General features: G+C 38.0%; 5 protein-coding genes across 9 annotated transcripts in view; 3 read left to right on the forward strand and 2 right to left on the reverse strand.

Moving 5' to 3' along the window:
* Positions 1 to 1,172, forward strand: part of LOC103377060 (leukocyte elastase inhibitor-like) — a 5,009-nt gene extending 3,837 nt beyond the window's left edge. The window contains exons 9-10 of the mRNA XM_025054686.1: positions 4 to 191; positions 404 to 1,172. Of these exons, the coding sequence (XP_024910454.1) occupies positions 4 to 191; positions 404 to 630 (415 nt within the window). The 3' untranslated portion in view covers positions 631 to 1,172. The remainder of the gene's footprint in view (positions 1 to 3; positions 192 to 403) is intronic.
* The window catches only part of LOC103377061 (leukocyte elastase inhibitor-like), a 12,657-nt gene extending 10,349 nt beyond the window's left edge, over positions 1 to 2,308 (reverse strand). The window contains exon 1 of one of the 2 annotated variants that reach the window (XM_025054734.1): positions 2,176 to 2,308. The gene's annotated coding sequence lies outside the window, so the exon portion shown is untranslated. The remainder of the gene's footprint in view (positions 1 to 2,175) is intronic. The other variant, XM_025054735.1, reaches the window with a different exon arrangement.
* mkxa (mohawk homeobox a) overlaps positions 1 to 13,125 on the reverse strand; it is a 1,121,182-nt gene that overhangs the window by 136,492 nt on the left and 971,565 nt on the right. The gene's annotated exons all lie outside the window — the stretch shown is intronic.
* LOC103377062 (leukocyte elastase inhibitor-like) lies at positions 1,671 to 6,754 on the forward strand. 3 transcript variants are annotated; one of them, XM_008307700.3, is made up of 10 exons: positions 1,671 to 1,828; positions 2,183 to 2,364; positions 3,559 to 3,669; positions 4,153 to 4,290; positions 4,508 to 4,625; positions 4,717 to 4,859; positions 5,278 to 5,355; positions 5,490 to 5,579; positions 5,666 to 5,846; positions 5,930 to 6,159. In XM_008307700.3, exons 2-10 carry the CDS (start codon positions 2,188 to 2,190, stop codon positions 6,157 to 6,159), a joined length of 1,266 nt encoding a protein of 421 aa, XP_008305922.1. In that variant the 5' UTR covers positions 1,671 to 1,828; positions 2,183 to 2,187. The 3 variants fall into 3 exon arrangements, with proteins under 3 accessions (XP_008305922.1, XP_008305923.1, XP_024910504.1); XM_008307701.3 differs by lacking the exon at positions 3,559 to 3,669; XM_025054736.1 differs by lacking the exon at positions 1,671 to 1,828 and having other exon boundaries at positions 2,188 to 2,364; positions 5,930 to 6,754.
* pigm (phosphatidylinositol glycan anchor biosynthesis, class M) lies at positions 6,903 to 10,043 on the forward strand. The gene is made up of 8 exons (XM_008307702.3): positions 6,903 to 7,605; positions 7,808 to 7,981; positions 8,114 to 8,234; positions 8,328 to 8,577; positions 8,683 to 8,786; positions 8,944 to 9,098; positions 9,239 to 9,340; positions 9,455 to 10,043. Exons 1-8 carry the CDS (start codon positions 7,432 to 7,434, stop codon positions 9,611 to 9,613), a joined length of 1,239 nt encoding a protein of 412 aa, XP_008305924.2. The 5' UTR covers positions 6,903 to 7,431; the 3' UTR covers positions 9,614 to 10,043.

A 13,125-nucleotide genomic window follows, 5' to 3' on the forward strand; every position in this document is an offset into this window, starting at 1 on the left:
GCGCCCCCAGCTGGAGAAGGAGCTCACCTACGACAAATTTATGAAGTGGACTGATCCGGTAAGCATGAGTGAAAGTGAGGTGCGAGTGGCTCTGCCTCGGTTTAAGATGACGGAGAAGTACGACATGAAGAGGTTTCTCACCAACATGGGCATGGTGGACGTCTTTGACGTTGCACTGAGCGACCTCTCAGGTGAGACTCGTACTGCAAAACCATTTTTTGAGAGAGTAAATAAACTTGAAAAAAAAAACAAAAACTTGACAAATATACAGTGAAAACTAATTAGTTTCCATAGGACTGAAATGACAGCGTAACGAACATCTAATTTAGTTTAAATTACGGTAGTTCCCACAATGCCACTTAAATACAACTAAAATGGCCGTTGTCTCTCCCTCGTGTTGCAGGCATGTCTACTGCCAACGACCTGGTCGTGTCAAAGATCGTCCACAAGGCCTTTGTGGATGTGAACGAGGAGGGAACCGAAGCTGCCGCAGCCACTGCTGTCACTGTCGGAATCACGTCTGTGAGACCTAGCAAATCTTTCACCGCAGATCATCCATTCCTCTTCTTCATCCGCCATAACGCGTCAATGAGTGTTTTGTTTGCAGGCCGCTACTGCTCCCCAGAGTGAGCACTACATTGTTGACAGCAATTTTACTTGACCTGGTGTGCAGTGATATTAACAGAAGTACATACACAATTTCATTTTTATAATGGGGGAAAGGGAGAATTGTTTTGTTTTTTTGGGTTTTTTTTTTAATTATTGGGTTCTCTTATTGGTAAGTCCATCACCAGGTGTGGGTTCTTGTCTGTCCTTAACGTTGTTTAGTATGAGGGATCTTTCAGCGTGTTTGTTTTCGTTATGCATGTTAGGCCCTTTTTGCTGCATATTCATTTATCGTTTATAATACAATCAACATAGACTTCATTAACAAACAAAAAAATCACTTCAACACATACAAGTTAAGGTGGATGTGTAAAATGGAAAAAAAAAGTTTGCACTATCTTTAAATTCCACTCCAATTTTACTTTAGGCACATATACACTTATAGTAATAAGTGTATGCTGTTCCCTAGTGGACAACGATAGTAGTACAGTGGGGCAGGGAAATTCATTTACAGCTTCAATTTTACAACTTGAATTTTTTTTAAGTAATTATAATATTGCTTATATGTAATAATGAAATTTTTAGTGATTATAATATTGCTTATATGTAATAATGTAATTAAAAGCCATTGTATGCTCATTTATAGCTCCCCTTTAACATGAGAATAAAAGAAGAAGACAGAAACACACTGTAATGAACACACACTTCATTCCAGCTGTGAAACACAACTGTAGGAGTAAAATTCTGTGGAAATGATTGTTTCTGACCTTTTGGGCTGTGAATCGCGTAGGTGTGGAAGCAACTATTGAGAAATAAACTTCTAACTGAAAAAACCTGTCCTGATTGGTGTCTGTCATTTTGCCAATTCATACACACATTTTTAAAACAATTTAAAAACAGGGAGGGAGGGTCAAATATCCATAAAACGTACTAATAGTTTTTTTAAATGCTACTTTTAATAGTTTATTAGTAGTAGTTAATATACTATATCATTTACAAACGTTTAAATACTTTTTTTATGGATTATCCACGTTTGCGAGAAAACTCATTTTGACCCTTTCGGCTTCCATACACAACGCGGAAGTGTTCGGGGTGTGTCCGCGTCGTTTGTTTATATTGAGGCTGTCTGTTCACAGAGTTCACTCCTGACTTGCTGCTGCCGCTCCTCTGTCAGAGAAGAACTTTCTGTCTGCGCGTCCAGCTCAACACCTCAAGACTAACAGTAATATAATAATAATAACTTGGTTTAATTTTTACTTTTTATTTTAAAACGCGTTGCACATATTGACATTTACGTTCGGTTTGATGTTATTATGTTATTATAAGCCATTTAACCTGTCGTCTTTCATCCTCGTTAGGATTGACACTGACTATTAATTGTTAACTTACTTTATTTACTTTAATAGTAGTTGAAACTTTTTTTTAAAATATCAGCGACATTATGTTAAATGTATTATTATTCCATATTAATATGTATCTTGAAAGCAGTTTGTTTTAGAGGTATTAGTAAAAATTTGCAATAACAAATATGGCCTTGAATTGATTTTTAAAATGTTCTGATGTCCTTACTGTGCAGACACGATGGCATCACCAGCCCCTCTGTCCGAGGCCAACACTTCCTTCTGTCTGGACCTGTTCAAGCAGCTGAGCGACAACGACAAGACGGCCAATGTCTTCTTCTCACCTTTCAGCATCTCCTCAGCTCTGGCCATGGTGATGCTGGGGGCAGCAGGCAACACACACACACAGATGTCAGAGGTACAGCACGCACATCCTTACATAATCTCACATAATCTAAAAAAAAAAAAAGAAAAAGAAAGAAAATGTACTATATGATGATAACAGTTTTTAAACATTTATCAGTGAAAAGAAAAAGTGATCAACTAATCAATTAAAAGAATAGGTAATTAATGTAGGGTCAAACAAACATCTAGCCACAAAAGCTGCGTTAAGGGAAGAGTGTTAGTCACAGGGAGAATAAACGAGACAGTGGAGCAGCTGCGAGAAACGTTGGGTCACAAGTCTTGTGAATCAGCCGTCAGTCTTTTGCTAGAATGAGAGGTGTGGACTTTGCTCAGACTCTGACCAGGTTTTATCGTGGGGCAGCTCAGTGTTGTGAAACCATGGAAACGCGGCATAACATATAAGCAAAAGAGCAATAAAAAAAAACGAATGCAAAGTAAATTGTTCTGTACACCTTATCGGTTCACGTCCTACGCATACAGTACATGCAATAGTAAGGAGCCGTCTGGCTACCTGAGACTGTTCAGTCAGTTTAATCTCTGAATGAGTCACAGTCTTCAGTAGCATATATTTATAATTTGTATTTCTTTCAAATAGAATAAACCAGGGCAAGCCCCTTATTCTTAATCTGGGGTTAAAAAAAACAACACATTCAATCCCCTTGTTTGATATGGAAACTGTTAAGGACTGTAATTATTACAGCAATCCATAATTATAATTTTTTATGAAAAAAAGGTAAATGACCATTATTATCTAAATGTAGTAAAAAAGCTTATTCAATTCAGAGTTGTTTTTGACATAAAGGAATTTCAACTTAAGGGCCTCAGCTTTAAGGATTTTCGCCATCTGCGATTAGTTTGAAAAATATGAATTTTAAGAATTTTAATGCATGACTACACGGAACATTTCGGCTGTGATAGAGTTCACAAGTATCGGCAAAAGTTACTTTGGACTTGAAAACCGTCTTATCGTCTGACATTGGTTGATAACACCTTACTTGAATTGCCCAGAATTACTGTGGCCACTGGGCAGGGCCCCTATCTTGACTAAAGTGTGGGGTTTTGTCACACTGAAGCAGCTTTCAGCAACTAAATAAGTCTTCGCAGGTAAACGTTCACGTAACTGGTGTTTGATGGGGGATTGAAGATCCAGACACAACAGACATGTGACGATGAATTTAACGGCAAAAACTAAAACTTGCACCACCAGGTCCTTGGCTTCACAGAGGCCAAGCAGCAGCCACCTGCAAGGGCACAACAACAACAACAACAGCAACAACAGCGGCAGCAGGCCATAGACCTTCCAGCCTATCTGTTAAAGGTTGTAACAAATCCGAGAAACTAACAATTAACTAAATGCAGTAGGCTGTTGTGCTCACGGGGACCTCTGGTGAGGGACGCTTGCAATAACGTTTGAAACTAAGCAAAGATGGAAAACGTTTCACCACAGGTTTGGGCTTGTGTTTGTGTGCATATGTGTGTGCCAGTTGAACTGTTTACAAGAATGTTGTCATGGCCTTTGATATTTCTTTTTCTGTGTCGACAATAATATGATAAATTTAGATGAACGCAAAGATTTTTTTTTAAAGTTCAATGTTATATATAGTAAAGAACAAGCTGGTGGAGGTACTTTTGGTGTCTTTAGGTGGTATTTGTTCCTCTGGCTGGTGTTGTACATGGGTAAGTGTCTCGAACTATCGCTCTCCTGCTGGCTTGTCAGGTTTCCGGTGTACACGACGGTACTTGAACTAACCCAAAAATTACTGCTGTCACCTTTTAAGACGTCTACTTTGTCCATTTACAGGGTCTGAAAACCAAGCAGTGTCAGGACGTTCACTCCGACTTCAGTCAGCTACTGAGTGTGCTCAACAAGCCTGGTGCGCCGTATGCCCTCAGTGTGGCCAACAGGCTGTACGGAGAACAGTCCTACCAGTTTGTTGAGGTATGTGTGGGTGTGGCACTGATCTGGTCAGGTTGGAATGAATGGGAGGCGTAGAATGGAATCTCTGTGCTCTGTGTTGATAAGCTTGATAAATGAAGCCATCAAGGAGACTAAAGAAAGAAAAGGAGTGACTGTGTAAATCCGCCGCCTCAACTAAATGACGATGCTAATCTGTTTGTTTAAACAAAGTTAATCTACGTGTTCTCTGTTGTCTCAGGATTTCTTAGGGCTAACCAGGAAGCACTACAATGCCGAGTTGGAGGCTGTGGACTTCGTGGGCAGCCACGAGGCCGCGAGGGTCAACATCAACAACTGGGTGGAAAATCAGACACAGGGTTTGGAAAACGTCGATAAATCCGAGTTACGTTGGCACGATTGTTCTCGTATGATAGAAAAGTCATTCGTTTGGTTTCTTCGGCTTCTTAGGTAAAATTAAGGATGTGCTGGCAAACGGTGTGGTGGACAACATGACCAGGCTGGTGCTGGTCAATGCCATCTACTTTAAAGGCAACTGGAACAAGCAGTTTGAAGAGAGAGCCACAAGAGATGCTCAGTTTAGAATCAACAAGGTAAAAATGCATGTTGAGTGTTATACAGTATAGTACAAAAGCATATAAATAAATCAAAATTAACAAATCATACGCTATATATTATTTAAGATAGATAAGATTTGAGGAAATATTAGCTATTAGCTATATAGTATTTAAGATAGATAAGATTTGAGGAAACGAGCGACACGCAACAGGAAACTGGACTAAACAAATTGGTTAAAAAAGGGAAGAGAAGAGAGTAACAGTTAGGTAACAGTTTAAACCGCTGTTACCGATTATCAGATAAGATGATGTTCTTTTTAGTGCCATTGTTGACTATTACCTGGGCATCTAAAAGTCCATATTAATTCATATAGAGTTCAGGCGGTGACCCTGGAAAAAAACATTTCCAGGACAACAACGCTGCAACAAAAGTATTGTTTTTGCTCTTTTTCAGAATGACACTAAACCAGTGAAGATGATGTACCAGAAAGCAAAGTTCCCCCTGACCTATATCTCTGAAGTCTCCTGTCAGGTGATCAAAATGTTTGCGTTATTATAGTACAATTACTTTATTTATATATATGTGTATATATAATATATATGTTTCATTTATACATATGTATATAATATATATGTGTGTATATACACATCTGTATATGAACACAGATCCTGGAGATCCCTTATAAAGATAAAGACCTCAGCATGCTTATCTTTCTTCCCTCGGAAATAGAAGACAATTCAACTGGTCTGGAAAAGGTAATGGAAAATACCCACACAGTTCCCCACGTGTACTTTCAAATGTACTGAAACCAGTCTGATTTAAAATGTTCGGTGCTCACTAGTTGGAGAAAGCGCTGACCTACGAAAACGTCATGGAGTGGACTCGCCCTGACATGATGGACGACGTTGAAGTGCAGCTGGGTCTGCCTCGGTTCAAGATGGAGGAGAAGTACGACCTGAAGAACGTCCTGGTCAACATGGGCATGGTGGATGCCTTTGACGTAGCAATGAGCGACTTCTCAGGTGAGACGTGAATCTGGATGCCATGAGAAAGTTAAAATGACAACAAGCTTTAATTTCTTTTCCGTCGCCATCTTTCATTACAGGCATGTCTCCATCAAACGACCTGTTCCTGTCAAAGGTCGTGCACAAGGCTTTCGTGGAGGTAAATGAGGAGGGAACCGAGGCCGCAGCAGCCACAGCTGCCGTCATGATGCTTCGCTCTTTGCCAAGACCACCACCTCCCTTTATCGCAGACCACCCATTCCTGTTCTTCATCCGCCACAATGCCACCAAAAGCATCTTGTTTGCCGGCCGCTATTGCTCCCCTGAGTGAGAGCTACGAAGCTGGGATCAGTCTTTTCTCATCTGCAGGCAGTTTTCGAAACATTTACATATATAATTGGGGTTGAATTGTTGTTTTTAACAGCTACAGCTTATTTTGAGTTATTTTCCTATGTTTTCAGCACCACGCTGATACATTCTTCTAATTTGAAGCCATTAGTCTACATTACTGTTTAGGTTTAGTTGATGGTTATTCTGGAAATTCTGTTTTGCACTGTTTTATTTTGGCACCAATTAAAGTTCATAGGACCCCCCCCCCCAGCCTTACACACAGCCTGAGTTCATATTCCAGTAAAAGTCTGGAAAAGGTGGAAATGTGCCTTAGTCAGACAACACTGAACACATAAACACAGCACTTTAACCAAAGAGAAGGAATAAATTGTTTTATACATTCAGTGAACCAAATATAATATTCTTATTAAAATTACATCAACAGAACACTGTGTCATTTAGAGTGATGTTTGTTTCTATCTATATGTGCGTTAAAGTGAATGTCTTACCAAAAAAGGGAGTTTGTATCCAGAAGAAATATAAACCAAGCGAGTCGTGTGTTGCTTCTATGGAATAAAACTGAAATTCCAAAATAACTGTGGTCTTCCATTTACTTCAATAATCCATTTTAAATGTAAATAATTTAATAACTTTGATTTCTCTTCATTAAAAAATGATTGCCACAAAAGTACAGAGAGTGAAACATTTAAATGTAAATAATTTAATAACTTTCTCTTCATTAAAAAATTATTGCCACAAAAGTACAGAGAGTGAAACTCTTTTAGCTTCTTGTTCATAGGATAAAACTTATTTTAAACAGTATGTTTATTGTAATTAATCAGGCAAAGGTTTCAAACAATGGTCAAATATACATTTTTTTTAATTTTTTTTGGGAAATTGTGTTTGTGAGTTTATTTGGAACGAGATATTTTGAAAAACATCAACAATAACACCAAAATATCGTTAAAAAATAAAGGCAGACTTGTTCAAATTCATTTAAAATTTCAGGAAATCATGTTTTACTTCCGCCTGTCTCCCGAAAGGGCGGGTCAACAAATAATCACGTGACAAAAATACAGGAAACGTGTTTATACTGTCGTCGTGAGAAATATTTGGATCATTTGGATTTACCGTCTATTTTACACATGCTGCTGTTACCTGTACATATGCCTCTGAGCTGACGTCATACAGGGAGGACTGTTTTGTCAACACGTTTCAACTCAGTGTAGTTAGCTGCTGCAGCTAATGCTAACCTGGTTTCCCACTGTTGCTGATGATGGAGCGGCTGATTTCTCGACTTACCGAGAAAAGCGTCCTCTTCCCGGCATCCTTGGCTTTGCGGCTGGCTTTGGTTGTTTATGGAATCCACCAGGACAGAACCATGGTCGTGAAGTACACTGACATCGACTACCATGTGTTCACAGACGCTGCACAGTTCGTCACGGAGGTAACGGAAGCCGCACGTTGATTTGTCAATAAAGATGACGCTCATCATCAGATTACTGCACAACAGTCATAATTTTTTTTTAAACTTTTTTTGTGGGGTTTTTTGTGTGTCATTGTCTAATATTTCAATTTATAGTGGTGGTGAATAATGTAATTTCTTTATTTTTTAAAAAAATTATTATTATTATTATTATTTTACACAGGGAGCATCTCCATACAACAGATCTACCTACCGCTACACTCCGCTTCTGGCCTGGATCCTCACTCCGAACATCTATCTTAGTGTGGTTTTTGGCAAGATCCTGTTCATCCTATGTGACGTGCTGTCAGGTCTGCTCATCTACAAAATCCTGCGACTGCATGGTCATGCCTCTGAGGTTGGTAATATAGTCATTTCAAAAGATTCTAAACCATTTTTTTAGAAACAATCTCACTGAAAATGTTAAATTACAAAGTTACTCACAGTGCAGATAAAGTTGTGTTTATTTTCATGGCAACGTCATTTTCAGACTGCATGTCGTGTTTCTTCTCTGTGGCTCCTCAACCCACTGCCGATGGGAGTGTCCAGCCGGGGAAACGCAGAGTCCATTCTTGCAGCCCTGGTGCTGGGGACATTACTGTGCATGGAGAGTAAGTGGTTTGTGAATTTATGCAACTCTTTAAAACAGCTGTCCATGTATTTGTGTTTTGCTACTTCACCTCTTTTTTCTTTTTTTTTTTTAGGTCGGCGTCTCATCTGCGCAGCTGTTTTGTTTGGCCTGTCGGTCCATATGAAGATCTATCCCATTACATATGCTCTGCCCATTGTGCTGACCCTGCAGACTGAAGGAACCAGAGCAGAGATGGACAAACAGAGGTGCAGTTGGAGGACAATGATCACATTCACCGGCAGCTTCCTCAATGCTCGACTGTTTCTCTTCGCAAGTGTGGCTGCAGGAACCTTCTGCATGCTGACAGGACTTTTCTACTGCATGTAAGATGAGCAACAATATGTTTCCAAATTAACAGAGCAATATTATTTATCCTCTAATGATATATTGAATAGATTTTTTTTTTTTTTTTTTTGGTTTCTTGTCAGGTATGGGTGGGTGTTCCTCAATGAGACGTACTTTTATCACCTGACCAGAAGGGACATCAGACACAACTTCTCTCCATACTTCTACATGCTCTACCTCACTGCAGGTATGAATTATTCCGATCATTAACAGCTTCAATGTTGAACAACTTACACCACGCGAAAGAACTAGGTTAAATCAGATTGAAAATATTTTTCTTAATTTGACATTTTTTTCACTTAAATATGGACGTGTCTTTTTCCTTTGGCCTTGTTTTGAAACAGACAGCAGATGGAGTCAGTGGCTTGGCCTGGCTGCGTTTCTCCCTCAGCTCCTACTGCTGTTGTTGGCATCATGGGCCTTTCGCTCTGACCTGGCCTTTTCCTGTTTCCTCAACACAGCAATTTTCGTGTCCTTCAACAAAGTCTGCACTTCACAGGTACCTATAACTGCACACAGTAAATAGTTATACTTCTGTTGTAAGGAACTATGATGCGTTGACATTTAAAAAAATAGAACACGCGTTTAAATTCAAAACCCAATTTTACACATTGGATTTTACTCATATATTTCTTGCAGTACTTCCTGTGGTACCTGTGTTTGCTTCCTCTGGTAATTCCTCAGCTGAGTCTTTCTTGGAAGCAGGGAACCGGACTGTTGCTCCTCTGGTTCACTGGACAGGTATTCCCATGGTGATAGTCTGTTGAAGTGCAACATTCAGTCAATGCTTTCGTGTGTATATGTAGTATATAATAACAGTTTTAAAACGTTGCTTTCTCCCTGAATCGTTTACAGGGTTTGTGGCTGTGCCCCGCCTACTTTCTGGAGTTCGAAGGCTTCAACACGTTCCTGTTGATCTGGCTCACAGGACTACTTTTCTTGGTCATCAACTGTTACATATTGATTCAAATCATTGTTCATTACAAATTTACTCGGAGGAAAAAGGTGGAGTAATGAAGCTATCTCACTGAGTCTATATATATTTTGATTTGACCTAATGAACAAATAGTTTCTATAGTTCAAAACCTATGGTCACACCACATGATAATGGAGATATTTCTATGGTCTGTTTCAGCCAGAATGTCATTCATTTGGCATGGTTTTGTTCTTTGGAGAAATGTACGTAAATAAGGTGTGGTTGAATTCAGCGGTTACTGCTGAAAATAAAAAAAAAAGTGGTACATATTAATCTGGTGGAGGATTTTTAATAGTCCAAAAGAGACATATCATTTATTTTTTACATGATGGAATGTGAATTGTTAAAGAAAAACAATTATGTTTATTTATCAATAAAGAGAACTGAATATAAATGGGTTACTAAGCTGTGGTTTAACTGGCCAATCATATTTTTTTTAACTTAAATAAAATAAAGTACAAATAAAAACCGCGTGATGGAGACTATTTTCTTGAATAAATGTATATTCTTCCTTAAATGTGTGACTGAACTTGGCGAACGAGAGCTAAATGCCGTTCTAAATGAGTTAGAGCCAATAATTTCGTGATAATTTCATCTGCAGTACACATTTTAAACCAGAAGGGGGAAGAATTTGCCAAGTAATAGCGAAACCCGTGAGCTGGCTGTCCTTGTGTAACCTCCAGTGTCACCTGTTAACTGCTGTAGAATTACGGAACTTTCTCCGCAACAAGGACGGGTCGCAATTGAGGAAAATGTCACAAAAAAACTGTAATTCAGATATGATTTAAAAAGAGTAGTTGTTACCGATATTAAAATACTGCCAACATTGTTGATATACTAAAAAACAACTACCAATTAAAGTAATGAGACATTGAACTTAATGTAGAAATACATACATCACCGGTCTTCAGGTACAATTACACGTATTTGAATGAAGTTTCGGGCCACATACCGATACAGTCAGTATTGGTGCTTCCGTACTTTTCTCCTTTTGAAAGATGGTTTCCGGAGGCTTTTATTTTGAAAACGTCTTGATGCGTCACCAGGCCTTTCTAATTGGGAGAGAAACCGGAAATTTTTGAAAAAGGAAATAAAACAATTTTGGCATTGATAATGTACAAACTGCAACTATTATTTTATTTATTTTCTTTTTGCAACTTTTGCAACATTTTTGCCGTTAGCAGTAGTGTGAATTTGGTAGCTACTGCATATAATGTGAATTTTTATAAACGCAAATATCTTAGTTGTTTCTTACTTTAAATTGAATTACATCAAACACATCAGCTCACGTGGTAGTAAACACGAGTCTCCAAACTCCAAACATGAGTCAACCAGTCACTATAGCAACTACTGCTGTGGTACCACCTGAAGAAGTATTATATAAAAAAAAAGTAGTTTATTTGTATTGCTTGAAATTAAGTTTTGTCTCTCTGCCGGGTGCTAAGTTGAGTTAATGGAGTTAATTTAGAGCACAAGTCATTATCACAGTAAATATAATGTTCATACTGTTTGGCATTAAATCACGCTACAAACATTTATATTGGTGAAATAAATGCTGTGCTCAAATTGCCTTTAACTAATTTGATAATCTGCATAAAATGTTCCCTAATGGTGGTTGATAATGACGATTTAATCTTGTTATTTTATAGATTAAGTAAATAATCATGAATAATCGTGACCATATATATGTTTGACCAGTGCCGTTTACATGTAATCGTGTGTGTGACTCGATAAGCTGCCACTGGCAAATACAGTTCATGAGTCACCGGGTTGAACTCGGTAACCCTTCAAATGGCTTGTTGATGTTTCACAACAGAAAATGGCCTAATCTAGCCAATAATGCGAAATATATTTGAAATATATTTATTGCCTGTGATCAAGAATTTAGGACAAAAATGATAGAGTGCCTCAAAGGTTTGTCACCCAGGTGACAGGGAATTCCAACAAATGGTTACGGCCGTCAGTAGACACAGGTCACATGTCATCAGATATGAAATATTAGGATAGGATTCTGTCTGAACTGATAATCCCAGCTGGATTATTGGCTGGATTATTTTACCCAGGAGTTTATCTTTGACCCCGAATAATCATGACCATATATATGTTTGACCTGTGCCGTTTACATGTAATCGAGTGTGTGACTCGATAAGCTGCCACAGGCAAATACAGTTCATGAGTCACCGGGTTGAACTCGGTAACCCTTCAAATGGCTTGTTGATGTTTCACAACAGAAAATGGGCCAAATGAGTCACCGGGTTGAACTCGGTAACCCTTCAAATGGCTTGTTGATGTTTCACAACAGAAAATGGCCCAATCTAGCCAATAATGCGAAATATATTTGAAATATATTTATTGCCTGTGATCAAGAATTTAGGACAAAAATGATAGAGTGCCTCAAAGGTTTGTCACCCAGGTGACAGGGAATTCCAACAAATGGTTACGGCCGTCAGTAGACACAGGTCACATGTCATCAGATATGAAATATTAGGATAGGATTCTGTCTGAACTGATAATCCCAGCTGGATTATTAGTCTATTGATTTTACCCAGGAGTTTATCTTTGACCCAGACAACCCGGGCTTAAAACTGTTAATAAACAGGGTTAATAAATTGGTCCATTCTGTTATTTATCAATGTATTAATCCAATCAAATATAAGTTAGTTAAATTTGATTATACAATTAAATATTACCAGTAAATATCTATTGTATCAATGCATGTTTTTAAATATTTACATATAGATATGTCTATGCATATACATATGTGTACATACAGTATATAAACATATTGGTCAACTCTTTTATTAATTAAGTTTTTTAAGAGTCCACTCGAATATATATTCATTTATAACTTTTTGTTTAATATAGTAAACTTTTATATTGAGTAAACGAAATTTATTTTTGAAAAATTGACCGTATTTTGACCGTATTTTCTGGACTATAAATCGCTTCGGAATATAAGTCGTACCACCGGATAAAATGCATAATGAAGAAGAAAAAAAAAAAACATATATATATATAAGTCGCTCCGGAGTGGCACTAGCCAGGTAGAGTGCCCTCTAGCAGCTGTCAGTGTGAAAATAACAAACATGCAAAATTAAATATATGAATATATAAGTCGCACCAGAGTGTTAGTCTTAGGTGCGACTAATAGCCCGGAAAATATTGTAGTAGCTTAAGGTTTATTTTTAAAATATATGTATAAATATATATATATATTTATCTCTTTATGCATATATACACACACAGATACGCATATATATCTATGTATACACATATGTTACACATTCATAAAGTGCATCAACAGAAAAATGTATTTAGGGCAAAAGTATTTTGAGTGTTTTTTTGTTGTTTGTTTGTTTGTTTTTTTATCATAGCGTCAACGTCAGTGACATTTAAATATCACACGGACCAATGTTTTCATGGGTTTTTGGATTGACCCAGACAAATCTGCAGATAAGGAGAGTTAAAAAAACAAAGGTGGTCTGGACATGGTTCACCAGCTAAGTGTGCAGTCAAAATGTGGCAACGATGTGGGGGTGACGGTCGGGCG

The sequence above is a fragment of the Cynoglossus semilaevis genome, chromosome 3, assembly GCF_000523025.1.
Source record: "Cynoglossus semilaevis isolate Cse_v1.0 chromosome 3, Cse_v1.0, whole genome shotgun sequence".
Lineage (NCBI taxonomy): Eukaryota > Metazoa > Chordata > Actinopteri > Pleuronectiformes > Cynoglossidae > Cynoglossus > Cynoglossus semilaevis.

What these genes read in the sequence shown, in the direction of transcription:
- LOC103377062 (XM_008307700.3), top strand. Translation starts at nt 2,188, where the DNA reads ATGGCATCACCAGCCCCTCTGTCCGAGGCCAACACTTCCTTCTGTCTG. An exon ending in CACACACACAGATGTCAGAG is followed by an intron (nt 2,365 to 3,558) that starts GTACAGCACGCA and finishes TTGCACCACCAG; the next exon opens with GTCCTTGGCTTCACAGAGGC. An exon ending in TCTCTGAAGTCTCCTGTCAG is followed by an intron (nt 5,356 to 5,489) that starts GTGATCAAAATG and finishes ATATGAACACAG; the next exon opens with ATCCTGGAGATCCCTTATAA.
- pigm (XM_008307702.3), top strand. Translation starts at nt 7,432, where the DNA reads ATGATGGAGCGGCTGATTTCTCGACTTACCGAGAAAAGCGTCCTCTTC. An exon ending in CTGCACAGTTCGTCACGGAG is followed by an intron (nt 7,606 to 7,807) that starts GTAACGGAAGCC and finishes TATTTTACACAG; the next exon opens with GGAGCATCTCCATACAACAG. An exon ending in TGCATGGTCATGCCTCTGAG is followed by an intron (nt 7,982 to 8,113) that starts GTTGGTAATATA and finishes CGTCATTTTCAG; the next exon opens with ACTGCATGTCGTGTTTCTTC.